General features: G+C 48.9%; 1 protein-coding gene across 1 annotated transcript in view; it reads right to left on the bottom strand.

Annotated features, from left to right (window-relative positions):
* Positions 1 to 25,418, bottom strand: part of CRISPLD2 (cysteine rich secretory protein LCCL domain containing 2) — an 89,944-nt gene that overhangs the window by 21,190 nt on the left and 43,336 nt on the right. Inside the window, exons 7-13 of the mRNA XM_033219191.1 lie at positions 21,926 to 22,069; positions 19,917 to 19,977; positions 16,340 to 16,406; positions 15,726 to 15,856; positions 14,910 to 14,953; positions 11,337 to 11,409; positions 8,208 to 8,283 (exon numbers count right to left, since the gene is read on the bottom strand). Coding sequence (XP_033075082.1) covers positions 8,208 to 8,283; positions 11,337 to 11,409; positions 14,910 to 14,953; positions 15,726 to 15,856; positions 16,340 to 16,406; positions 19,917 to 19,977; positions 21,926 to 22,069 — 596 coding nt within the window. The remainder of the gene's footprint in view (positions 1 to 8,207; positions 8,284 to 11,336; positions 11,410 to 14,909; positions 14,954 to 15,725; positions 15,857 to 16,339; positions 16,407 to 19,916; positions 19,978 to 21,925; positions 22,070 to 25,418) is intronic.

Genomic DNA, 25,418 nt, shown 5'->3' with positions numbered 1-25,418 from the left:
CAGGCTCAAGGGATCCTCCCACCTCAGCCTCGCAAGTGGCTGGGACTACAGTTGTGGACCACGACACCTGGCTAACTTTTACAAATTATTTGTAGGGACAAGGTCTCGCTGTGTTGCTCACGTTGGTCCTGAACTCCTGGGTTCAGGCAATCCTCCTGCCTTGGCCTCTCAAAGTGCTGGGATGACAGGCATGAGCCACTGCACCCAGCCTCATTGCTGGTTTTGAAGATAGAATAAGAGGCCATGAGCCAAGGAATGCAGGTGGCCTCTAGAAGCCGGAAAAGGCAAGAAAACTGATTCTCCTTTGAAGCCTCTAGAAGGAACCAGCCTTGTTGCCACCTTGATTTTAGCCTGGTGACACCCACATTGGACTTCTGGCCTCCAGAACTGTCAATATAATAAACCTGGGTTCTTTAAGCCACCATGTCTGTGGTGATTTATTCTTTTTTTTTTTTTTTTTTTTTTTTTTTTTTGAGGCGGAGTCTCGCTCTGTCGCCCGGGCTGGAGTGCAGTGGCCGGATCTCAGCTCACTGCAAGCTCGCCTCCCGGTTTACGCCATTCTCCTGCCTCGCCTCCCAAGTAGCTGGGACTACAGGCGCCCGCCACCTCGCCCCTAGTTTTTTTTTTTTTTTTTTTTTTTTTTTTTTTTTGTATTTTTAGTAGAGACGGGGTTTCACCGTGTTAGCCAGGATGGTCTCGAGCTCCTGACCTCGTGATCCGCCCGTCTCGGCCTCCCAAAGTGCTGGGTGGGTGATTTATTCAAAGTATAGGAACTTAACAGCTTCTAACCACTGTCCGCAAAAGTGTCCCCACTGTGGTAGATCTAGTGATCTGATTTATGAAGTCCCTCAAGTCTGATGACTTCAAATTTATCTATCTATCTATCTATCTATCTATTTTTTGAGATGGAGTTTCACTCTTATTGCCCAGGCTGGAGTGCAATGGTGCAATCTCAGCTTACTGCAGCCTCTGCCTCTGCCTCCTGGGTTCAAGTGATTCTTCTGCCTCAGTCTCTTAAGTAGCTGGGATTACAGACATGCACCACCATGCCCGGCTATTGTGTTTTTAGTAGAGACAGGGTTTCTCCATGTTGGTCAGGCTGGTCTCAAACTCCTGACCTCAGGTGATCCACCCGCCTTGGCCTCCCAAAGTAATGGGATTACAGGCGTCAGCCTCCGCGCCCGGCCTGACTTCAGATTTATAGGAAACAGAATCTCCAGGAGAATGGCACCATAGATGTCTGGACAACAGGCTCACCCAGGCTCATGGACTCGTCTGATCAGTCCCCCGCAGCAACTTGCTAATTTAAGGAAAGATGAAAAGCCGGACCCATTGTCTATAGAGCAGGAAGACAGACTCCAGTCTTGCCTCCATTCACAACTGAGTGACGTCACGGCCGTGGCTGTCAGGGGACTGAGCCCCCAGGCACTCTGTGGGTCAAGGGTGGGGAGGTGAACGGTGCAGGCTCCCATGTTCTGTCCTCCCCACGTGTGTAGTGTGCAGACAGAAGCCACCACCAGCAGGTTTGAGCCTGAAAGCTTAACATCCAGCAATGGGTCACTCAGCCGGAGGGCAGGGCTGGGCTCTGTCACCTCTGAAACCCTCCCCGCTGCACAGCACCCGAGCCCCAGGGGTCATCGGGGAGAAGATGAAGTCCCAGCCACTGGTTCACCAAGCTGGCACCTCCTTCAAGAAAAGAGCAAGACATGGTGGAGAAGATGAAGCTGGGATGATTTCATTTATAGGAGGTATCCAAAGAAGTCAAATTCATGGGGACAGAAAGTACAGGGGCTGGCGGAGGGGAATTAGGAAATTGCAGTTCAGTGGGTACAGAGTTTCAGATTTGCAAGACGAAACCGTTCCGGAGGTCTAACCCATGACAACGTGAATATGCTTAACACAACTAAGCTGTGCACTTAAAAATGGTTAAGCAGGTAAGTTTTATGTTACGTATTTTTTTTGGGCGGGGGCAGGGTCTCACTTTGTCACCCAGGCTGGAGTGCAGTGATACCATCTGGGTTCAGCAGAGCTTTGACCTCCCGGGCTCAAGGGATCCTCCCACCTCAGCTTCCCACGTAGCTGGGACTGCAGGCACGCACCACCACGCCTGACTAATTTTTCCATTTTCTTTAGAGATGGGGTTTCACCATGTTGCTCAGGCTGGTCTCAAACTCCTGGCCTCAAACGATCCTCCCACCTTGGCCTCTCAAAACGCCGGGATTACAGGTGTGAGCCATTGCCCGGCTTATGTTGTATATATTTTTTAACTACAACAGAGAAGGGAGTGGGCAGCTAAACCCAAGCTTGGGGAGCCTTTGCAGAAATAATGTGACCCCTCGAGAGAGGCCAGACCACCACCGTCCCCGGCACAGTCTCATAGCTCCTTTGTCCCCGTCCTTACCACTGTCCTCGGCCCATCTGGGGGCCCTGGAAGCATTGCTAAAGCGAAAGAGAGCCTGTGTCTCAGGATCCACTGTAAAAGGACAGTTTGTCTGGAAAATGCACCCTGAGCTGCCCTTTGAATGTGACAAACAACACAATCTAGCAGGTTCCAGGCATAAGGGAATGGACAGAGGTGGATTCTTTGAAAATACCAGTTTGGCTGGGTGCGGTGGCTCACACCTGTAATCCCAGGACTTTGGGAGGCCGAGGCAGGCAGATCACCTGAGGTCAGGAGTTCAAGACCAGCCTGGCCAACATGGCAAAACCCTGTCTCTTTTAAAAATATAAAAATTAGTTGGGCATGGATCAAGACGAGCCTGGACAACATAGCGAGACCTGGTCTCTACAAAAAATTTTAAAAGTTAGTCAGGCGTCGTGGCACATGCCTGTAGTTCCAGCTACATGGGTGACTGAGGTGGAAGGAACGCTTGAGCCCAGGAGGTTGAGGCTGCAGTGGGCTGCGATGGCACCACTGCACTCCAGCCTGTGCAACAGAGCTCGAGACCCCATTTCAAAAAAAAAAAAAAAAAAGTGGATCCAACATTCCCACATTAACAGTCATAGGCCTATTCAGAAAAATAAAAAACAAAAGAGACAAGTGGAGCCAACACACACATTCATATCAAAGACCTGAAAAGTGGATTTCCTGCTTTCCAGGATTCGTTTACTGAGTAATTGAAGGCCACTTTCTAAAATCCCTGTGCTAACATGTCTTCATTTTCTTCAATAAATAAACTAAGCAGATGAGGGCGGGGTTCCTTAGCCCAAAGCGGGGTCCTGGGTATCTGGGAGGCCCTGGAGCTGCAGGCAGAAGGCTGTGAACCGGCAGGGGCTGGTGTTAGCACAGGGCACGGGAAACCCCTCAGCCCTCGGCAAACCTCGGCAAAAAGTTCAGCCTCCCTGCCTGAACCAAGACGCATTTTCCCCCTTCAGAGGAAAGATCCACAACTTCTTAATTCTCAGAGAGCTCTGTGCCCGGCTAAGGACTAAGGAGCAATAACTTTGCATCCAACTCAAAGAGAAGCGAGGAGACTTGAAGATGAAGTGACCATTTTAGAATTCTTCTCAAAAGGGGCAAGTTTGGTAAGTGAACACAATCACGCTCATTGTTCTTTACAGCAGGCGGAGGCCTTGGTGCTTGGATAAGTTCTCATACTTGTGCAGGTTTCAGAATCCACCCCCGCCCCTGCCCGAGGGCTGGAGCAGATTTCTAGGCCCCGCTCTCAGCATTCAGGATCAGTGGTCGAGTGGAGCCAGAGAATTTGCATTTCCAACAACAACAACAAGATGAAATAAGGCCTCCAGGCTTTCTGTCTCTCTGAGCATTGCTCACACTGCCAACTGCTGCAGCACCAGGAGCGAGGCCCGGGCTGTTTCCCAATGGAACGCCAGGAGGGACCCATCCCTTCGGTGTCGCAAGCTCAACCTCTAAAAGCCCTGGCCGGGGAGGGGCACCCTCCTGGCTGAGACGGGCCAAGAGGTTCTGGTAGGCAGCCTCAGAGGCGGTGCTTTGACTCAGTCCCTGAAGGATTTCTGGACACAAAAGGGACACAAAGTTTTCTGTGATAACATCAAGCTGCAGGGCATCAGTATGAAAAGCTCACACCCATGGCGGGATCTTTCTCACGCCACAGGCCCTGTTATCAATAGGCACATCTCCCACGCAAACACCTTTCCTTTCTCCCTTCCTTCCTCCCACACCTCTCCTCTCAGCAGGCTTCAGTAAACGGGACAAGGCGTCCAATTCCTTTTCTCAGGGCCTGTTGCAACAGGAATACCTGAGTGTTTATTAACAATTGATATCCATGAGGTTGGTAACCAATCCTATATCCAGCGCTTGCTGGCTATGTGACCTGGGATGACCTGTGTGAACCCCAGAGCCCCTCCTTTCTCCATATAAAGCAGATCAGGTCACATCTTCATGCGTCTTTGTTCTAAGCATTTCACGTGCGTTGACACAGTGATCCCAACAACTCTACCAGGTAGGTGTTATCATTATCATTCCCTTTCAACAGACAGGCAGACTGAGGGGCAGGGGGCTCGCACCTTGCCCCAAATCACTCAGCTGATAAAGATCAGAGGCGGGACTGCCGTGTGGAGCCGTGGAGCCGTGGAGGTGGAGCCCGCAGTCTGTCCACTGTCCTACGTAGGGTGATGACAGTGAGGAAGAAGAGGGCTCCTGTGAAGATTAAAGAAGGGCTGAGCACGGTGGCTCACACCTGTAAGCCCAGCACTTTGGGAGGCTGAGGCAGACAGATCACTTGAGGTCAGGAGTTCGAGACCAGCCTGGCCAACATGGAGAAACCCCGTCTCTACTAAAAATACAAAGATTAGCTTGGTGTGGTGGCGCACGCCTGTAATCCCAGCTACTTAGGAGGCTGGGGCAGGAGAATTGCTTGAACCCAGGAGGCGGAGGTTGTAGTGAGCCCAGGTCACGCCACTGCACTCCAGCCTGGGTGACAGAGAGTGAGACTCTGTCTCAAAAAAAAAAAAAAAAGATTAAATAAGACCCCAGGCTTAACGCAGGATGGCACACAGCACATGCTTAGTAGGTGTCAGTCAAGACAAATGCCACCGCCATGCTTGTCATAGTCACCACCGCCAGAATAGAAAACTCCCAAGGGCTTGTCCTCGCCAGCCCAGGGGTCCTCAACATGCAGTTCCAGACCAGCAGGGTCACCTCGGAACTTGTTGGAAATGCAGATTCTCTGGCTTCACCCGGCCCCACTGATCCTGAACGATTCCAGGGCAAGTCCTGGAAATCTGCTCCAGCCCTCAGGGAGGCGCGGGGGTGGATTCCGATACGTGCACAAGTCTGCGAACGTATCCAAGCACTAAGGAGGACAGGGAGGACAGAAGACTGAGGTTCAGAGGAGGGGAAAGGTTGCCCGGCTTCCCACAACTGGCAAATGTCACCGCCGTGGCTCGGCTCCCTGGGCCACACCCCGATGCTTCTGTCTGCAGCTCGCCACACAGCGAGGGGTCTGCCAGGAAATGCAGTCCTGGTGAACAGGCGGGAGCCACAGGCAGGAACAGGCCCTTTGAAGGTCTGGAGGCAACTCTCCCAAAATCAATCTCATAGCTAAACAGACATTTTCCAAAAGCCATCATCATTTCCCAGAATACAGTGACCTAGAAACTAAGGCCAGAAAAGAACCTCTCACACGGAGGTGGCTTTCTTCCTTCCCTCCTTGTCTCCTTCCCTCTTCCCTGCTTCATTCTTTCTTCCTTTTTTAAGAGCTGTTTAAGTCTTGACTACTGCACTGTCTTCATTGATTTATTCCTCCAACAAACAATGATTGTGTCAAGCCCTGTCATGAGCACTGTGGTCCCAAAAACTCAAAATCCTAGTGACACTTGTTCATGAAGACTGCACGCAGCTCTTGACCCTCATGCCTGTTCATATCGGTGTAACCATGAATGCAGGTAACATTAAGCAAGGCAAGATAGACCAGGGAAGGAGCAGAGTCTAAAGCCGGACACATCTTCATCTGTTTGTCATCTTTGCCACGTGCTTACTGCGTGGATTTGGACAGGTTACGATGAGCCTTGTTTTCTTCCGACAGGGATAAGGATAAAGATACCTAGAAGTGGTGTTTTAAAAGGACCTAAAACATAGTATGTGTTGAATAAAAGGTAGCCTTCTGGCCGGGCACAGTGGCTCATGCAGGTAATCCCAGCACTTTGGGAGGCCAAAGCGGGTGGATCACCTGAGGTCAGGAGTTCGAGACCAGCCTGGCCAACATGGTGAAACCCCATCTCTACTAAAAATACAAAAATTAGCTGGGTGTGGTGGCAGGCGCCTGTAATTCCAGCTACTTGGGAGGCTGAGGCAGGAGAATCGCTTGAACCTGGGAGGCTGCAGTGAGCCGAGATTGTGCCATTGCACTCCAGCCTGGGGGACAGGAGTGAAACTCTGTCTCAAAAAAAAAAAAAAGTAGCCTTCTATTGTTGCAAACATCCATTAAGTTCTTGCATTTCTTTTTTTCTTTTTTCTTTTTTTTTTGCTTTATAGGTTTAGCTGCTATATTGTTTGGTGTGTATAGTTTTTATTCCTTTTCCAGTAAATCGTATTTTTTGTGCCATTGTGTAACATTACTTTATCTCATTCAGTACATTTAACTTTAAATTCCACTTTTTCAGAGAGGAATATTGCCACTCTTGCTTTTCATGTGTGTGTTTGTATTTGACTGGGATAGCTTTGCCCAGCTCTTTATTTTTATATCATTTGAAAACCTCAGCCTCTGTCTCTTAATGGTAGAATTTGGTTCAAACATTTGGTGTAATAATCGACATATATTATTTTACTCCTTCATAAAAATTCTAACCCTTATAACTCAATTTTAGCTGAATCACTTTCAAGAAGAAAAAAAGACCCATTTAAAGAGGAAAGAAAAAAGATAGGGGGAAAACGCTTAGTCATGAAGCCTGCTCTGACCTTACAGAGCCCAGTGACCTCATATTTACAGGAATCTGGAACAAATTAATGCAGACAGAGGCAAAGATGGTGGTGGGGAGGCGGGGGAGAGCTGTAAAGGAGGGGATGATGACAAGCAGCTGAGTAAAGCACTATCTGCAGGCTGGGTGTGGTGGCTCACCCCTATAATCCCAGCACTTTGGGAGGCCAAGGAGGATGGATTGCTCGATCCCAGGAGTTCGAGATCAGCCTGGGCAACATAGTGAGACCCTGTCTCTATTCAGAAAATAAAAAATAAAAAACATTAGCTAGAGATGAATGATGCTGCCCTAATCACAGAATTTTAGATCTAGAAGATTCCCTGGATTTGATAATCCCAGTTCTGGGCCATTCAACCACAAGGAAATAGCTTGGCAAGATCACATAGCCTGCTGGCAGCAGAACTGGGACCACAATCACATCGTCTGTGTCATCATGTCCCCAAACCCTGGACAACCAGAGGGAACAGACTATGTTCTGCAGGATTCACCTAAGAAAAACCAGGCTAAAGCTCCCTGGTTAAAATTTGGAGGGAAAAAATAGAGGAAGAGATTCGTATAACAAGAGTGCTATTAACAAGCAGTAAATTAGGGTAGTCTGTATTATCGTCTTTGTGCTTTTAGCTAGGTGTGTGCATAACCGAGAAGAAATACAGTGCGTGGACCAGTTTCTATAAATGCATCCAGAGAGCTGGGAAGATGACTAAATAGCTGGAAAAATGAACTGTCTGAAGCATGAGAGCCTTCAAACTATGAAAACATTGAGTAAGGCCAGGCACTCCTGAATCTACATTCATGAGGACAGGTAGGCGGAAGCACTACTATCTCTAGAAATGGGGAAATGGGGGCAATGTTTGCAGAAATGAGTGATCTAAACTTAGCTAAGGGGTTGGCTGGCTGCAGTGACTCACACCTGGAATCCCAGTGCTTTGGGAAGCAGAGGTGGGCGGATCATCTGAGGTCGGGAGTTCAAAACCAGCCTGGCCAACATGGTGAAACCCTGTCTCTACTAAAAATACAAAAATTAGCTAGTCATGGTGGTGCACTGTGTAACCCCAGTTACTTGGGAGGCTGAGGTATGGGAATCATTTGAACCCGGCAGGCAGAGGTTACAGTGAGCCAAGATTACTCCACTACACTCCAGTCTGGGCAACAGAGTGAGACTCCGTCTCTAAATAAATAAATTAATTAATTAATTAATTTAGCTAAGAGGCACTGGAATAAAGTCTCAAGTATCCAGATTTTGGAGCTTGCATGTCGAGGTCTTAACAGGCTTTGAGAGGCAGTTGTTGCAAATGCATCCTACTCACATCTGCGTAGATGTTGGTTCCAAACACCGGAGCCCAGTAGGAAGGCTCGTCTTTACAGTGTGCCGGACAACGGACTCTGGAAAACAGGAAGCATTTATGTGATGGGTCTGAGCACAGAAAACCAAACTTCTTAAGCTGGCTCTCTTTATTTGAATTCCAAGATTTAAGCTCTTAGACGAAAGGAAACCACCATAGAGTTTTCCTCATCAAGAAAAAAAACAATACTTCCCACCCTCAGCAGAGGTAAAGATATTCATATTTTTGCTTCTCTTAAACAGTGTAGATAGAATTTTTAAAAACAGTGTAGATAGAATTAAAAAAAAAATTTTTTTTTAAATTTTAAATACACATCCACGAAAGACATGCATAAACAAAAAGGTAAAGGGAATCAACATCTAAGAGAGAAGAGTGTGGAATTGTGAGGCCGCCCCTCCCATTCTTGGGTGTTGGCCAGTTCATACTGTGGGTACATTACGGAGATTAGCATCGAGAGACTTTTTCTAAGGCCGCTTCCCTGTGTGGAGGAGGAAAGGGTGGAGGGCCCTCACCTCAGTGAGTCACAGAATATTCCAAGGATGGGGCACTGATAACCTGCGGTGGAAGGGGTTAGATCACTCCGTGTCAGTCCCCACAGATGCTCCAGGGGATGAGGAAAGCACCTCAAACTGGAAATGAGTGACCCCTGGGTGGTTTGACAAACTCAAGCTGGGAAAGAGCACGGGCTTTACTTAAGAAAAGATCTTCTTTGTTTATCCGGAACAGTCCACCGTGGGCTGGAGCCCAGGGATCAAGAAACCAAAATGGCAGCTAGAGGCCATAGGGCCCCAGATGGGCAGAATTACAGGAAGGAAGAAGGCCTGGCAAACGTACTGAGAAGTTGAAACAGTTCTTAGGGGCGGGGAGAAAGGGAAATGAGTGGGTAGAGAGAAAGGGTGTGTGTGTGGATTTAAAAAAAAAAAAAAAAAAAAAAAGGCCAGGTGTGGTGGCTCACAACTGTAACGCCAGCACTTTGGAAGGCTGAGGCAGGTGGATCACCTGAGGTCGGGAGTTCAAGACCAGCCTGGCCAACATGGGGAAACCCCATCTCTACTAAAAATACAAAATTAGCCAGGCGTGGTGGTGCAGGCCTGTAATCCCAGCTACTAGGGAGGCTGAGGCAGGAGAATGGCTTGAACCTGGGAGGCAGAGGTTGCAGTGAGCCAAGATGCACCACTGCACTCCAGCCTGGGCAACAAGAGCAAAACTTGGTCTCAAAAACAAAGAAAACAAACAAAAAAAAGAATTGGAGAGAGTCTAAGAACATTCTCCATTCTCTCCTACTTCTTTTGGAATGGCAGGTCAGAAATTAACATTTTGGATACTGTATTCTGTCAAGTTTTTCTGTTTGTATTTTCTGAAATTCTTTCCTTCTGCTTCTTTCTAATAATCAGGGAAAATCTACTAAAAGGCTGTTATCCCCACTCGAACATTCAAGGGGGATGAAGACGGTGGTGCGGAGGCAGTGGAGGCCCAGAGAAAGGCTGAAGTGGGGTGGTGGCCAAGGGAAAGGAGTCTGGGCCCCTCCCAACCATTGCCCTCCCAGGCCTTTCCCTGCTCAGACCCTGGGGTCCCCACTTATTGTCCCTTGGAGAATCCACAGGTCTCCAGCCCCGTATAAGGGCTCATGAAGGCCACACCACCCAGCCTCCAGGGCAGATGTCTTCATCCTCAGAGCATTTCAACCCAGGGTCCTGGGACTCTCATTCTATTTCTAATTTTACAATGGAGCTAAGTCAGAAAGTGTGCTCTGTTTGAAGGGCAGCTTAGCATTACAGATGTATTATATGATCTGAACCCTGGGGAACATCTATAAAGTGGAGACGTCCCAGAGACCCGTGGTCTTTTCCATCTGAGGAGGCGCCTCAACCCATTCAAATACGAGCATGTGTCCTGCGTTCCCTTCCCAAGAGGATCTACCAGGAACTTCAGTGACAGGTATTGCCAGGACACCCTTTATTTTATGCTGGGAGGCCTCATCCTCCACGGATTAGTCATTTGGGGTTAGCTGCCTGTAGAACTGATTCCTGGGACGAACCCGTTGTCACGTATCCACAGAATGGAATGCCGCGTAAGGATTTGAAAGAATAAACAAACACGCTCCACAACACGGCTGAGTCTCCAACACGTGACACAGACGGAGAGAAGCCACAGACACCCAGGACCACACCCCACCACGGCGCCATAATTTTGCTGAAAAAGCAAAATCAGAGCAATAGAAAGAAGCTCCCTGGTGGCAGGGGCGTGGCTGAGAGGTGGAGGGAGAGGGACTGACCACCAGGGCAGTAATGACATGGGGTGGTGACAGTGTCCTATGCTTTGATGGGTGGTGGTCGTGACCTGTATGCCTTGACCAAAACACATCGTGTACTTCTTTTTTTTTCTTTTTTTGAGACGGAGTCTCGCTCTGTCGCCCAGGCTGGAGTGCAGTGGCCGGATCTCAGCTCACTGCAAGCTCCGCCTCCTGGGTTCACGCCATTCTCCTGCCTCAGCCTCCCGAGTAGCTGGGACTACAGGCGCCCGCCACCACACCTGGCTAATTTTTTGTATTTTTTAGTAGAGACGGGGTTTCACCGTGTTAGCCAGGATGGTCTCGATCTCCTGACCTTGTGATCCGCCCGTCTCGGCCTCCCAAAGTGCTGAGATTACAGGCGTGAGCCACTGCACCTGGCCCACATTGTGTACTTCTAATGGGTGGATGGTATCATGTACCTCAATAAAGCTGATTTTTTATTTTTATTTTATTTATTTTGGGGCAGAGTTTCACTCTTGTCACCCAGGCTGGGGGACAATGACGTGATCTCAGCTCATTGCAACCTCTGCCTCCCGGGTTCAAGCAATTCTCCTGCCTCAGCTTCCCGAATAGGTGGGATTACAGGCACCCACCACCATGGCTGACTAATTTGTTTTTAATTTAGTAGAAATGGGGTTCCACCATGTTGGCCAGGCTGGTCACCAACTCCTGGCCTCAAGTGATCCACCTGCCTCGGCCTCCCAAAGTGCTGGGATTACAGGCATAAGCCACCTCACCCAACCTAAAAAGCTACATCTAACATCATGCATAGAAAAGATGACAGATCAGGCCCACCTTACCTTGGGCAGTGAGTCGCTGGCTTTTCAAAAGGGCACAGCTGAGCAACGGTGGTGTAGCAGTCCAAATCCTGCACTGTGAACAGGAGCAAGGGGGAAAGGGTCAGGTCCCAGCATGCCTGGGCCTCAGGCTACCGGGCTGTGAAATGGGTCACTAGACTACCAGGGCCTATGGGTTCCCTGGGCCCTTGAACAGAGCTGGGACTAGGACCCAGCAGGCTCCTCGTACCCCACCTAGGGGCACTCAAGAGATGAGACCAAACCCACGGCCTGAGTGTGTCTGCGGGTTGAGGGTGTTGTCACCCCCAGTGGTTTCTCTGTGGAGCTGATGGTGCTTTTCATCTGAATGGTGACTGTCTTATTTGGAAGCTTTTCCTGACTTGATCACCTTTGCTCCTCATAGCAGGTGTTACTCTGAGTACGCAGATGAGGAAATGGGAGCCCAGAGAGCTGGGAGTGCCCCTGGAGGCCTCCCAGGACTGAGGTGGGAGCTCAGGTTTCCAGTGCCTGCTCTAGAGCTCTTGCTGACGTGCCACCCACCTCCTGCTGTTAGTCAAAGCACATTCATCCCTGCTGAGGGGCGAGGGGCTTTTTTTTTTTCAAGGTCATTTATTGTGTTTAAACAACAGAGGTAAGGAAACAGTTCTAATACGGGCCACCTGTGATCTTTGACAGCATATCTTTATTTAGTCCAGGGCTAGGTAAACTTTTTCTTTTTCTTTTTTTCTTTGAGACAGAATTTTGCTCTTGTTGCCCGGGCTGGAGTACAATGGCACGATCTTGGCTCACTGCAACCTCCACCCCGGGTTCAAGTGATTCTCCTGCCTCAGCCTCCCGAGTAGCTGGGATTACAGGCACACGCCACCACGCCTGGCTATTTTTTCTATTTTCAGTAGAAAATAGAGTCTTGAAGAGCAAGACTCTGTCTTTCACCATGTTGGCCAGGCTGGTCTCGAACTCCTGACCTCAGGTGATCCACTCGCCTCAGCCTCCCAAAGTGCTAGGATTACAGGTGGGAGCCACAGCACCCGGCCTCTTTTTTTGAGATGGAGTCTTACTCTGTCGCCCAGGCTGACGTGCCACGGCATGATCTTGGCTCACTGCAACCTTCACCTCCTGGGTTCAAGCAATTCTCCTACTTCAACCTCCCGAGTAGCTGGGATTACAGGTGCCTGCCACCACGCCTGGCTAATTTTTGTATTTTTAGTAGAGACGGGGCTTCACCATGTTGGCCAGGCTGGTCTCAAACTCCTGACTTCAGGTGATCCATCTGCCTCGGCCTCTCAAAGTGCTGGCATTATAGGCGTGAGCCACCACACCCGACCAGGCAAACTTTTTTCTTTAAGGACCATAGAGCAAACATATTTGGCTTTGTGGTCCTTATGGTCAATGTCAAGATTAATCAATCCTGCTGCTGTAGTAGAGAGGAGCTATAGATGATGTGTGAATGAATAGGTGTAGCTGTGTTCCAACAAGACTTTATTTACAAAAGCAGGCAATAGGCAGGATTTAACCCATGAGTCATCATTTGCTGAACTCTGCTGGTCCAGTCTATCACTTGAACAGGCCGTGGCTCTACATAGCTATTCCACAAAGGAGATTGGTTTAGTACATCAAGGGACTTCTATTCAATGGGGAGATCATTCACATTAGGTTTGGAAGAACATTTAAAACAAGGGTGTCCAGGCCAGGCACGGTGGCTCAGGCATGTAATCCTAGCACTTTGGGAGGCCCAGGTGGGCAGATCACCTGAGGTCAGGAGTTCAAGACCAGTCTGGCCAACATGGCGAAACCCTGTGTCTCCAAAAAAAAAAAAAAAAAAAAAAATTAGCCAGGCATGGTGGCAGGTACCTGTAATCCCAGCTATTCAGGTGGCTGAGGCAGGAGAATTGCTTGAACCCATGAGGAGGAGGTTGGAGTGAGCTGAGATCGCACCACTGCACTCCAGCCTGGGTGAAGAGCAAGACTCTGTCTCAAAAAAAATAAAAAAGCAAAGGTGTCCAGTCTTTTGGCTTCCCTGGGCCACACTGGAGAAAGAATTGTCTCGGGCTACACATAAAATACACTAACACCAATGATAGCTGATGAGCTACAAAAAAAAAAGGTCCATGCATAAATCTCATGTTTACTAATTTGTGTTGGGCCATATTCAGAGTCATCCAGGGCCACATGCAGCCAATGGGCTGTGGGTTGTACAAGCTTGATTTAAAGGCACAGAAATATATTACACACACACACACACACACACACACATATATATATATATATATATTTTTTTTTTTTTTTTTTGAGACAGGGTCTTGCTCTGTCACCCAGGCTGGAGGAGTAGTCTAGCGGCATGATCATGACTCACTGCAGCCTTGAGCTTCCAGGCTCAAGCAACCCTCCCATCTCAGACTCCGAAGTAGCTGAGATACAGGTGTGTGCTACCCTGCCCAGCTAATTTTGTGTATTTTTTGTAGAGACGAGGTCTTACTGTGTTGCCAGGGCTGGTCTCAAACTCCTGGGCTCAAGCAGTCCTCCCGCCTCAGCCTCCCAAAGTGCTGAGATTACAGGTATGAGCTACTATATCAGCCAGACGCATAATTACTTAAGAAAAAATTAGGTTACCAAATTGTAGGTAACTCCATTTCAAGTTTTAAAAGTCATCAACATATATATTACCAATGTACATACTTCTAATACTTAGAGAAAACAAACTGGAATATTTGCCAAAGTGTTCACCATGGTTATCTCTGGCTGCTGGAATTTAGGTCATCACTACAAAAAAAAAAATGTTCCACTCCATGTTTAAATTATCTGGAATAAACAGGCATTCTTTTTGCAATAAGAAAAAAAGCTACTACATATTTTAATAAAGATATCTAACTAGAACTTTTGCATGGAGGGCAAATGATAAGAGTTGCTGTCCCAAAACAATGGCATGGTCTGCCGGCAGAGCTCCGGGGAGGAAGCTGGAATGGCTTCTACATCCCTGCTTGCCTGAGATCATTCCAGTCAAGGGCGCCATGTGGGCAGCTATGACCCATCCCCTCACTTCTGGTTGGAGCATGCTCACCCATCGTGCATCCCACCTTCCAAATGAACATACACTGAGCAATGTAAAAAGCTGGGCCAGAGACGGCAAGTAAGTGCCACACACTTCCCTTTACCTCCCTCTCTTGTCCATGGCAGACATTACTAATCTATCAAGCTCTGTTTTCTGCTGAGCCCAGATTGAGGCCTCAGAATCCTTCTTAACACAACACTCCAAGTAGCCATTACCAATTGACAGAAAGTGGCACTCCCAGTGAAACCTCTCAGCCACACTAGCCCTAGGCGTCAGTACATCTGTGACATTCAGCTGGCAACCTCAGCCCTGTGTTTCTGGTTCAGTGATCTCGGGCCAATTCCAAGTCCAGATATTCTTAGAAGCTGGTTGAAGAAATGACATCTTGAAAAAGCCTTGACAATGATGAGAACCATAATGTTCACAGGCAGGATAAACATTCAGTCAGTGACTCAAGGAAGTGAAATTTCCACGAAAATCTGAGATAACCCAGGTATTATGGTTGCAAAAGAGACTGGCCAGCTTACCTTTCACTTTTGACACCATGAATGAGCTGGAAGGTTTGTATTTGCTGTTAAGGAAAAAAAAAAAGCCATTAGGTAAATGCAAATAGAATCGCTTCTACAAGTGAACACTTACTCCTATACTTATCTTATTTGCAGTCTTGACTTGACACTTTTCTACTTGTTTCCTATCGGCCTGAGAGCTCTTAGAATGTTCTAGAGCAGGGTATCTTAACTTTTTTTGTATCAAGGACTCCTCTGGTAGCCTGGTGAGGCCTATAGACCCCTTCTAAGAATAATGGTTTTCAAATATATAAGATAAATTTAATCTAAGCACAGCTGCAAAATAAACGAATTTTTAAAAGATAAATTAAAAACATTATAAAGGAAGTTAGTTATTATATTAATATCATGATCAAATTATAAAACCACATTTGCATTAGAGTTAGAGCTGTGGGTTTGTTTTTTGTTTTGTTTTGTTTTTTTGGGACGGAGTCTTGCTGTGTCGCCCAGGCTGGAGTGCAGTGACACTATCTTGGCTCACTGCAACCTCCGCCTCGGGCTCAAGCGGTTCTCCTGCCTCAGCCTCCTGAGAGTAGCTGGGATTACAGGTGCGTGCCACCATGCCTGGCTAAATTTTGTATTTTTAGTAGAGATGGAATTTCACCATGTTGGTCAGGCTGGTCTTGAACTCCTGACCTCAGGTGATCCACCTGCCTCGGCTTCCCAAAGTGCAGGTGTGAGCCACCACACCTGGTCTGTGTGATACTTTTCAAAGTTTCAACAACACCGTCACAAACAGGAAAGCCGTTTCACGGAGCCCTGATCACAAGTAGTTACCTGAGGGACTGCACGCCGTGTCTCTCAGACTTCACGAAGAAGGGGACCTTTCCGTTCCTGGTAATGTCCACCAGGCCGCCCTTGTCATCCAGGACCCCGTAGTGGATGGCGGCGCGGCATATGCTGGACGACTAGCGGGAAGGGGAGGGAAGACCAGAGTCATATTCTCAACTTCTGTCAGCAGGTTTCACCAGAAATACCCAAACATTTGTCCTCAACTCACTAAAAGCCTGAAGGACAAGCCAAAACTCACGCTGCTCCTGCCTCTCGCCTCTGTCCATAACCACACATTTGTTCCTGGGGTTGCTTACCTTAAAAACTCATCCGAGTTGCTTTACAAACTAAGAACAGTGACAAACAGCCCCTTCTCCCTGCTTAGTCCGCTGTGTGAATGCTCCGTCTAAGACGTAGACTGGCCTTCAGGAGGATCGGTCCCCAAAAGTGGCTTTGCTAGTTTGTAAGCCCATAAATATACACCCGCCCCAGTTCTAGAAATGCCAGGCTTGACTAAGGAGTGGAAAGAAAATCTTTTCCTACTAAAGCCAACCACCTGCTTTAAACATATGCAACGGGATCCCACACAAGCCATGGAGAGGAGGACTGGCCACACTCACGCTTTCATAGAACAGAGTTCCAAAGATCTTCGCCTTGTGGTTCAGGCAGCCTGCTGGGCACTGGTACCTGACAAGGAAGAAACAAAATGATGTTCAGAGATAAGCACGTTGATTACATCTCAAAATGAGTTTATCATTTTTTTCATCGATAGCTCTATTGCTAAATATAGAAAAGCTTCATTTATGCAGATTCCATTGTTTCTGGACAAGTCAGACTTTACCCAGGCACAGACTGAAGTTTATATTCACACAAGCACAACACAGTTGTCCCTCGGTATCATGGGGGATTGGTTCCAGAACTTCCCTAGGATACCAAAGTCTGCAGATGCTTGAGCCGCTTATGTAAAGTGTCCTAGTATTTGTGTATAACCTTTGGTCTTTTCCCGTATGCTTTAAAGCATCTCTAGATTACTTATAATACCTACCACAAGGTAAATGCTATGTAGACGGTTGTTACACTGTATTGTTTTTAAAATTTGTACCAGTCTTTTATCATTGTATTGTAATACCATACACTTTAAAAATACATATTTTTGATCTGCAGTTGATTGAATCCAAGGTTGGTTGAATCGGAGGCTGATGGAATCCACAGAAATAGAAGGTCAACCATAGTTTTTTTTTTTTTTTTTTTTCATTAAAAACAAACAAAGCCAGACGTGGTGGCTCACGCCTGTAATCCCAGCACTTTGGGAGGCCAAGGCAGGCGGATCACGTGAGGTCAGGAGTTCGAGAGCAGCCTGGCCAACATGGCAAAACCCTGTCTGTACTAAAAATACAAACATTAGCTGAGTGTAGTGACAGGTGCCTGTAGTCCCAGCTACTTGGGAGGCTGAGGCAGGAAAATCACTTGAACCCGGGAGGCAGAGGTTGCAGTGAGCCAAGACTGTGCCACTGCACTCCAGCCTGGGCAACAGAGCAAGACTCAGTCCCAAAAAACAAACAAACAAAAAAACCCCAAGACAGAGTCTCACTCCATCACCCAGGCTGGAGTGCAGTGGCACGATCACAGCTCACTGTAGCCTCAACTTCCTGGGCTCAGGTGATCCTCCCACCTCAGTCTCCCAAGTAGCTGGGACTAGAGGTATGCACAACAACACCCAGCTAATTTGGGGGGGTTTTGCCATGTTGCCCAGGCTGGTTTTGAACTCCTGGGCTGGAGCAATTCACCCACCTTGGCCTCCCAAAGTGTTGAGGTTACAGGCACAAGCCACCATGCCTGGCCTGCAAGGATTTTTTAATAGGGTAAAACTCAATGATGGTGCGGCTATTCATGGAAGTATAAATCACTCTGATGTTTAAGAAAACCTTTAAGAAAGACTTAAAAACATTCATATCCATTAGCTCTTCAGTTTCCCTTGTAAATATATTTACAAAGCAAAAGTCAGAAAGCCAGACCTGCAAGCGTATCTCAACTGTTTATTTATTTATTTATTCTTTTTTATTTTTGAGACAGAGTCTCGCTCGCTCTGTCACCCAGGCCAGAGTGCAGTGGCGCAATCTTGGCTCATTGCAGCCTCTACCTCCCAGGTTCAAGCGATTCTTGTGCCTCAGCCTCCCGAGTAGCTGGGTCTATAGGGGTGTGCCACCATGTCCAGCTAACTTTTGTATTTTTAGTACAGACGGGGTTTCACCAGTTGGCCAGGCTGGTCTCAAACTCTTGGCCGCAAGTGATGCACCCGCCTTGGCCTCCCAAAGTGCTGGGATTACAGGCATGAGCCACTGTGCCTGGCCCCAACTGTTTATAATGGTGAAAAGCTGGAAATAAGCCAGCAGACAGCAAAGCAATGGCTAAACACGTTCATGTACAGTCGTAGGTCAGAGTGTCAGGCAGTCACTGAGCATGAAGTCTGTGAGGGATACTTGGAAAACACTAAGTAAAAATACATAAGCAGGTCAGGCACAGTGGCTCATGCCTATAATCCCAGCACTCTGGAAGACCAAGGCAAGTGGATCATTTGAGGTCAGGAGTTCGAGACCAGCCTGGCCAACATGGTGAAACCCCATTTCTACCAAAAATACAAAATATGAACTGGATGTGGTGGTGTGAGCCTGTAGTTCCAGCTACTTGGTAGGCTAAGGTAGGAGAATCACTTGAACCCAGGAGGCAGAGGTTGCAGTGAGCTGAGATCGTGCCACTGCACTCCAGCCTGGGTGACAGAGCAAGACTCCAATTCAAAAAAAAAAAAAAGAAAAGAAAAGAAAAGAAAAAGAAAATACATAAGCAGCATTAGCCTCATCTGTGCACAGAAAAAAAGACTGGAAGGAAATACATCAAACTGCTACTGGTATTGATGAGATTTTGGGACACATTTTTTTCTTTCTACCTTTTTGTTGTTGTTTTTCTTGAATCATTATCAATGAGCGTAGATACCTTTTCAAGTCAGAAAAAAAAGCCCACTGACTATTATTTTTGTAAAAGCACAATGAACAGAAAACAGGTGTGCCAGACTGTGGGCGGCTTCTACAGCGAGACTCAGGATGCTCCCACCATGGCAGATTGGGGCTGAGTAACTCTTCTTGACTGGAGACCTCTAACAGCCTTCGTGTGGACAGATTCCCGCCTCCTCCCTGTGTGGGGAGTGCCCCACCCACCCCAGCTCTGGAACTGCCTTGATGTTGTCTGACAAGGAATGTTCTCCAACACGTGCTCACCTTTTTCCACTGAGTACTACTCAGGGGAGAAGCTCTCATGATGCGCTTAGCATTCAGAAAGATGCATCGCCACAAAAGGACACCTCCAGTTTCTTGGCAGCCCACACTGGGCAGTGCACACGGCGGAGGCCCCTGCCAGGCACTGCCTGCTTTTCCCCAATTCGCCCAGCATGGAGACATGCAGGTGCTACCCTAACACTGAGTGCGAGGTTTTAGGCACTGTTATTCCGCCACTGACTGTTGACACATTGGGCTCATTTCACCAACAAACGACAGCACCACATGTGAGCCCACTGAGCCGCCTCATCCTGGCTGCTCAAGCCCCTCTCATCACAGTCCTGCCAACATCTAAGTGAAGTGTTCTCCTGGCAAACTAAATTCCAAACCCTTGTGATATAAAACCGAAGATTCTACCTTCCCTTTTTAACATGTGCTTTAAATAACTCGATTCAGCTTTTGGCAAACTGATGGCAGAATTTGTAGGAAGACGAGCAAGGTCCCCTCTCCCAATGACACGGTTTTCCCATTTGACTCTGGGGGTATGCATGCGGCGGCTGCACCTGTTGGCTGCTTACTACCACAAAGAACAGCCCAGCAGTCACACTGCCAAAACCAAACTCATTCTTTTTGGCAGACAGTGTTTGTCATCTGAGTGACTGCATCAGCTAGATGGATTTATTCATCTACCATGGAGGGGATACAGGGGTGGCCCATCCGTCCAGTGGGGCCCACTGGGAGCAGCCTGCTCAGATCCTGCAGCATTCCCATAAGATCTGCCAATGGCCGAGGTGAGCACGTGCCCGGACACTGCCCAGCCCTAACCCCTGTTCTGCTTGGTGAGAGTAGCTTGCTAAATATGCAACAGCAGGACAGCCCAGCACAGCCTCAGAGGCCACAGTGGCAGGACAGCCCAGCACAGGCTCACCTGTTACACGTGGACCCTTTGCACTTGTCCTTCATCTTGGTGTCACATCTGACGACTTGGGCTAGGAGAGAAGTGCGGAAATACACATCACGGCACGAAAGCAGGAGGGTGAGAAGACCCTTCCCCATGCTGAGGGACATTTTGGCACATTCTGCAATCCAATCCATGCTATTCTAAGAGCAAGGGCGATGCCTGATGGTTGAAGGCTTCCGCTGGGGGCTCAGACCCCAGGCCCACTGCTTTACAGTAGCAGAGTGACCTTGGACAAGTTACTTCCCCCTCTGAGGTTCAATTTCCACATATGAACAATGGGGGCAGTGACAGTATCCACCTCCAAGGGCTTTTGTGAGCATTGACAGAGAAAGTGCACTCTGACCTTGGCAGGGTGCCTGGCATACACTATGTGCCTGTGGTCCCACAGGGCTCTGCAGGGCAGGACTCCTGAGGGGGTAGGGAGGACGTTGCTCCGAATCTGTGGGGCGGAGGACCCAGCCAGGCTCACCCGAGTCATCTCCCCCATCGCCAAGATACCTTTTGCAAAGCTTTTTGCTTTATTTTATGGGAACATATCAGTCTTGGAGTCATGTTATAGTTTGAAAAGGGATGTAAACGTATGTTATTAAAAGAAACAATGGCACCATTTTGAACTCCTGGACGGACGAGGCCTCCGCATATTTCCTGGTCAAAGCAAGCTACAGAATGCTCCAGCATCATAGAGAAAGACATTTGAGGAGGACAGAAAGACTGGTGGGGGCAGGGGAGACGGGAGTTATGAAAAGAAGAGAGGGGCTCTGAGAAGGCGGGTGTGAGGCTGTTCCTCCAAGAGGGGTCCAGTTGTAGGGCCTTTGAGGCTTGTGGAGCAAACGGGGAGAGCCAAGGGCATCCAGCCTAGGCCTCCAGCCCCGCCTGAGCGAAAACACCCCTGCACAGCCCCAGGCCTATAGAAACAGCGGCTGCGAATGAGGTCCCGCAGCAGTGCACAGCCCCAGGCCTGCAGAAACAGCGGCTGCGAATGAGGTCACGCAGCAGTGCACAGCCCCAGGCCTGCAGAAACAGCGGCTGCGAATGAGGCCCCGCAGCAGTGCACAGCCCCAGGCCTGCAGAAACAGCGGCTGCGAATGAGGCCCCGCAGCAGTGTCCGGGGAAATTGAAGGTGAGCTGAGCTCCACCCTGGGGAGGTGAAAGCTGGGAGAACAAAAGCTTGGGGAGCTGAGGTGCCTGGGGAGCCAAAGGGCCAGAGGTGAGCAATCCCCAATATTTTGGGGATTCCTGAAGTCTCAGGGGGAAACATCTCCCCTTCTCTACTAAAAATGCAAAAATTAGCTGGGCATGGTGGTGGGCACCTGTAGTCCCAGCTACTCAGGGGGCTGAGGCAGGAGAATGGCTTGAACCATGAAGGCGAAGGTTGCAGTGAGCCGAGATCGTGCATTGCACTCCAGCCTGGGTGACAAGAGTGAAACTCCATCTCAAAAAAGAGTTATAGGCAACTCTGCAATTATCTCAATGTACAGGGAGGCCTCAGCTGGCACTGGGTGACCCGCGTTGCTGCAGCTCATCCTCCGGGCAACCCTGATGCGGCACCACTATCCCCTACTTCATGGATGCGCCAACTGAGTCCAGAGCCAGGACCTGGTGAGGAAGGAGTGGAACCTGCCAGAGCCAGCCTGGATGCTTCCTGCCCTCTGCGCGGCCAGCGCTTTCCAGAGGAACCCAACTTCAGCCCAGGTCCCTTCTGAAAGGAAAAGGGAAGGTCTAACCTTAAAATACCTGTCTGGGGGGAAAAAATGCCACCCAAGGGCAAGTCCTATAATGCTTGCTTTTGAAATGACTTAAAAATATCGTTTCTGAAAAACGTCTTACGGTTGTGCCGCCGTGAGCTTCGCCGCACCCTGTTTCCCACTGTTGGTGGATTTGCAGACCTAAATCCGCTAGCTCCCCTCCTCCACCCACCCTGTCCCCTTTGGAGGCGGCTGGGAGGGCAGGCTGCGTGGAGGAGGGCCCGAACTCACTCATGTAGTTGACCGCAGAGCTTTTCTTGGGCTTGGTGGGTCTCATCACCCTCGGTTGGAGCCAAACATGGTTTTCTTCAGGAATGGGAGCCGTTTCCACCTCGTTCATCTCGTCCGGTTCAGGTTTTGGAGTGTAGGTTTCTTCTTAATATTGGAGAGGGTGGAAAAAAATAACACACTGGGATTCAACAAAAACGCACTTCGGGGAAAAAAAAAAGCAATTTGAAAACTAAACGTGTTTGAGGTTTGGTTTTACAAAGAATCATTTCAGTGGCAAAGAGAAAGTTACATTTCAGAACAGACCTGGCCAGGTGGAATTCTACCAGCCCAGATGAGATGGGGACGCTCTCCGCTCACCGCGTTTGCTTTGGACCCAAGACCAGCCAGGCTGCCCAGAGGTTAGCAGGCCTCCCGCCCACACCTGGGTTATCATAATGCTATCCCATCTCCTCCTCCACCTGACCCTCTGCCCCCAAGAAGCAACTTCAAGAAGCTGCCTCAGGCCGGGCATGGTGGCCCACGCCTGTAATCCCAGCACTTTGGGAGGCTGAGGTGAGCGGATCACCTGAAGTCAGGAGTTTGAGACCAGCCTGGCTAACATGGCAAAACCCCGTCTCTACTAAAAATACAAAAATTAGCTGGACATGGTGGCGGGCGCCTGTAATTCTAGATACTTGGGGGGTGCTGAGGCAGGAGAATCGCTTGAACCCGGGAGGTGGAGGTTGCAGTGAGCCGAGCGAGATTGCACCATTGCAGTCCGGCCTAGGTGACAAGAGCGAAACTCTGTCTCAAACAAAACAAAGCAAAAAACTTCCTCAGCCGCTGGCCCAAAGCCATGGTGGACTCCCAGGAAGTCCCCTCCCTATCCCTGGGTTTTCACTGGGGAAGGGTCTTCCTCATGATGCACCCATCATGGCGCACAAAAGCCAGCCTCAGTGCTCCTAGACCCCAACTGCACCTCACACCAGCCCATTTCCATCCCTTCTCTCCCCCTGCCAGTCAGGGCCACTTAACCAGCTCAACTGTTACTTCTGTACTGGAGTTTTCCTGTCCAATAATGTCACACTCAACATGTAGAACTATCCGACTATCCAAAAGAACAATCTTTTCCTTATTCAAGGACATGGTATATTATTATTTCTCCAACTATGACCATGACCCATGTTGTAAAACATTTTAATTAACCAAACAGATGGCACTTATTAAACCTCAGTTAGCTTATCTTCCAGTTTTCAACCTGAAAGACAACTACAAACTGCTCACCAGAACCTGCAATGAGACCAGCAGGATACCAATCTGTAAACTCCAGCTAAATCAAAGAAACTGCTATTTTCAGTTGCCAGAGCGGCCTCATCAAAGACAAATTCATGAGCATCTCTGCTAGGGACTGTTAATATCTTCACTTATGGCACGCCCCTCCCGTGCCCCAACAGATGGCTTTGGACCAGAGCTGGAAACCTGTGGCCTCCAAGCTCCCCAAGCAAAAAGGGCAATAGATGTATTTGGGTGACAACAATTTCAAGGAGAATAACTAGAGCTCCCTCGCAGGTCTCTTTGTGGTTTTGGATTAAAATCCAAGTTTCAGGGCCAGGTGTGGTGGCTCATACCTGTAATCCCAGCACTTTGGGAAGCCGAGGTGGGTGGATTGCATGAGGTCAGGAGTTCGAGACCAGCCTGGCCAAGATGGTGAAACCCTGTCTCTACTGAAAATACAGAATTTAGCTGGGCATGGTGGCAGGTGCCTGTATTCCCAGTTTCTTGGGGGGCTGAGGCAGGAGAATTGCTTGAACCTGGGAGGTAGAGAGGTGGAGGTTGTTATGAGTGGAGATTGTGCCACTGCACTCCAGCCTGGGTGACGGAGTGAAACTCCATCTCAAAAAAAAAAAAAAAAAAAAATCCAAGTTTCATCAAGTGTTCCTCAATCCCTAAGTCTTATTTCCACTTCTTAAAATACATAAGCTTTCTTTGCTAAAGGACAGAGCAAGTGTTTTGTGTCCACACAACACCAAACAGCCAAACGAGGGGCAAATGACTGACTCCCTGACGCCTTCCCAGGCTGGGGTATAGCTGCTTCACTGGCCAGTTTCACTACCCTACAACCACCACCGAGGCTGGTCCTGTCCCACACGGGGAAGGGACGGGTTTAAGTCGGAAGGTGGAAGCCATTCTGAGCCCCAATTCCAATCTTGGATGTGCTCATGGGTCACCCTGCACTGTTCCCCAGCAGCTTGCTCGCAGCTGTCATTTCCCCACCACCTGCCTCATCCACCAGCTGCAAACTTCCAGAGGCCAGGGGCCAGCCTGCCTCATACCTGGCACCCAGCACACAGCAGTTGCTCAACAAAATTCACCAAATGCATGAATCATCAAAACCCCCAGAGAATCCTGTCACCTAAAGAAAAGAGCATATGTCCAGCAACAGAGCTTAAAGACATTCAAAAAGAGAACTCTGAAAACGCCTCTGGCAGCAAAAGCTATCTGTGGAAGCTTCAGGAAGACACCGGGTTTGCAGAGGCTGCCTGGGCGCATGTCTGTTCTTCCCGTCAATGAGGCTATTCAGGCTTGCCCTCACTGAGAGCGGGAGCTGGCTCGAGAATAAGCCGGGTTTTCTTCCACTGGCCTTTAGGATGTTGAGACCTCATAATCGCAGCTTTATTTAGCTGAAGAGAGTTTGGTAAAGCGGTCTAAAGCATTTGAGGACTCTCTATTTAAGAAAATGGGCAGACAGACAGTCCTGGCTCTCACACCCACATGTGAAAAGTAGAAGGCTTTACCCGCAGGATGGGCTGGATCCGAGTACCTCCTAATGAAGACATTTGTATGGCCCCGCACGGGCCTGGGGAAATTCCGTGCAGAGGTCATGGCAAGGTTATTCTGTGCCCCATTCTGCTCCGGGCCGGAGTCTCAGGGCATTGTCTATGTCACTCTGCAGATTCCCTCCTGGTTCTAAACCTGGTGACCACACTCAGAGCTAACGTTCACTGAGCACTGACCAGATGCCGGCTGGGCCCTCCCTGGCATTTTCTTTCTTTCTCTCCTTCTCTCTCTCTCTCTCTCTCTGTCTCTCTCTCTTTCTTTTTGAGACAGAGTTTTGCTCTTGTTGCCCAGGCTGGAGTGCAATGGTGCAATCTCGGCTCATCGCAACCTCCGCCTCCTGGGTTCAAGCGATTCTCCTACCTCAGCCTGGGATTACAGGCATGTGCCACCACGCCTGGCTAATTTTGTATTTTTAGTAGTGACAGGGTTTCTCCATGTGGTTCAGGCTGGTCTTGAACTCCCGACCTCAGGTGATCCACCTGCCTCAGCCTCCCAAAGTGCTGGAATTACAGGCATGAGCCACCATGCCCAGCCATCCCTGACATTTTCTCCTGTCAGCCTCCCATTTGCCTTTGGAGGCATGATTGGCCACATTTCACAGAGGAGGAAGAAGGCTCAGAGAGGGCAAGGGCCCTGCCCAGGCTCACACAGCTGGGAAGTAGCTGGGCTGGGAGTC

This window comes from Trachypithecus francoisi, unplaced genomic scaffold, assembly GCF_009764315.1.
Source record: "Trachypithecus francoisi isolate TF-2019V2 unplaced genomic scaffold, Tfra_2.0 Lachesis_group10, whole genome shotgun sequence".
Classification (NCBI taxonomy): domain Eukaryota; kingdom Metazoa; phylum Chordata; class Mammalia; order Primates; family Cercopithecidae; genus Trachypithecus; species Trachypithecus francoisi.
This window is presented reverse-complemented; position numbering and strand designations above follow the sequence as displayed.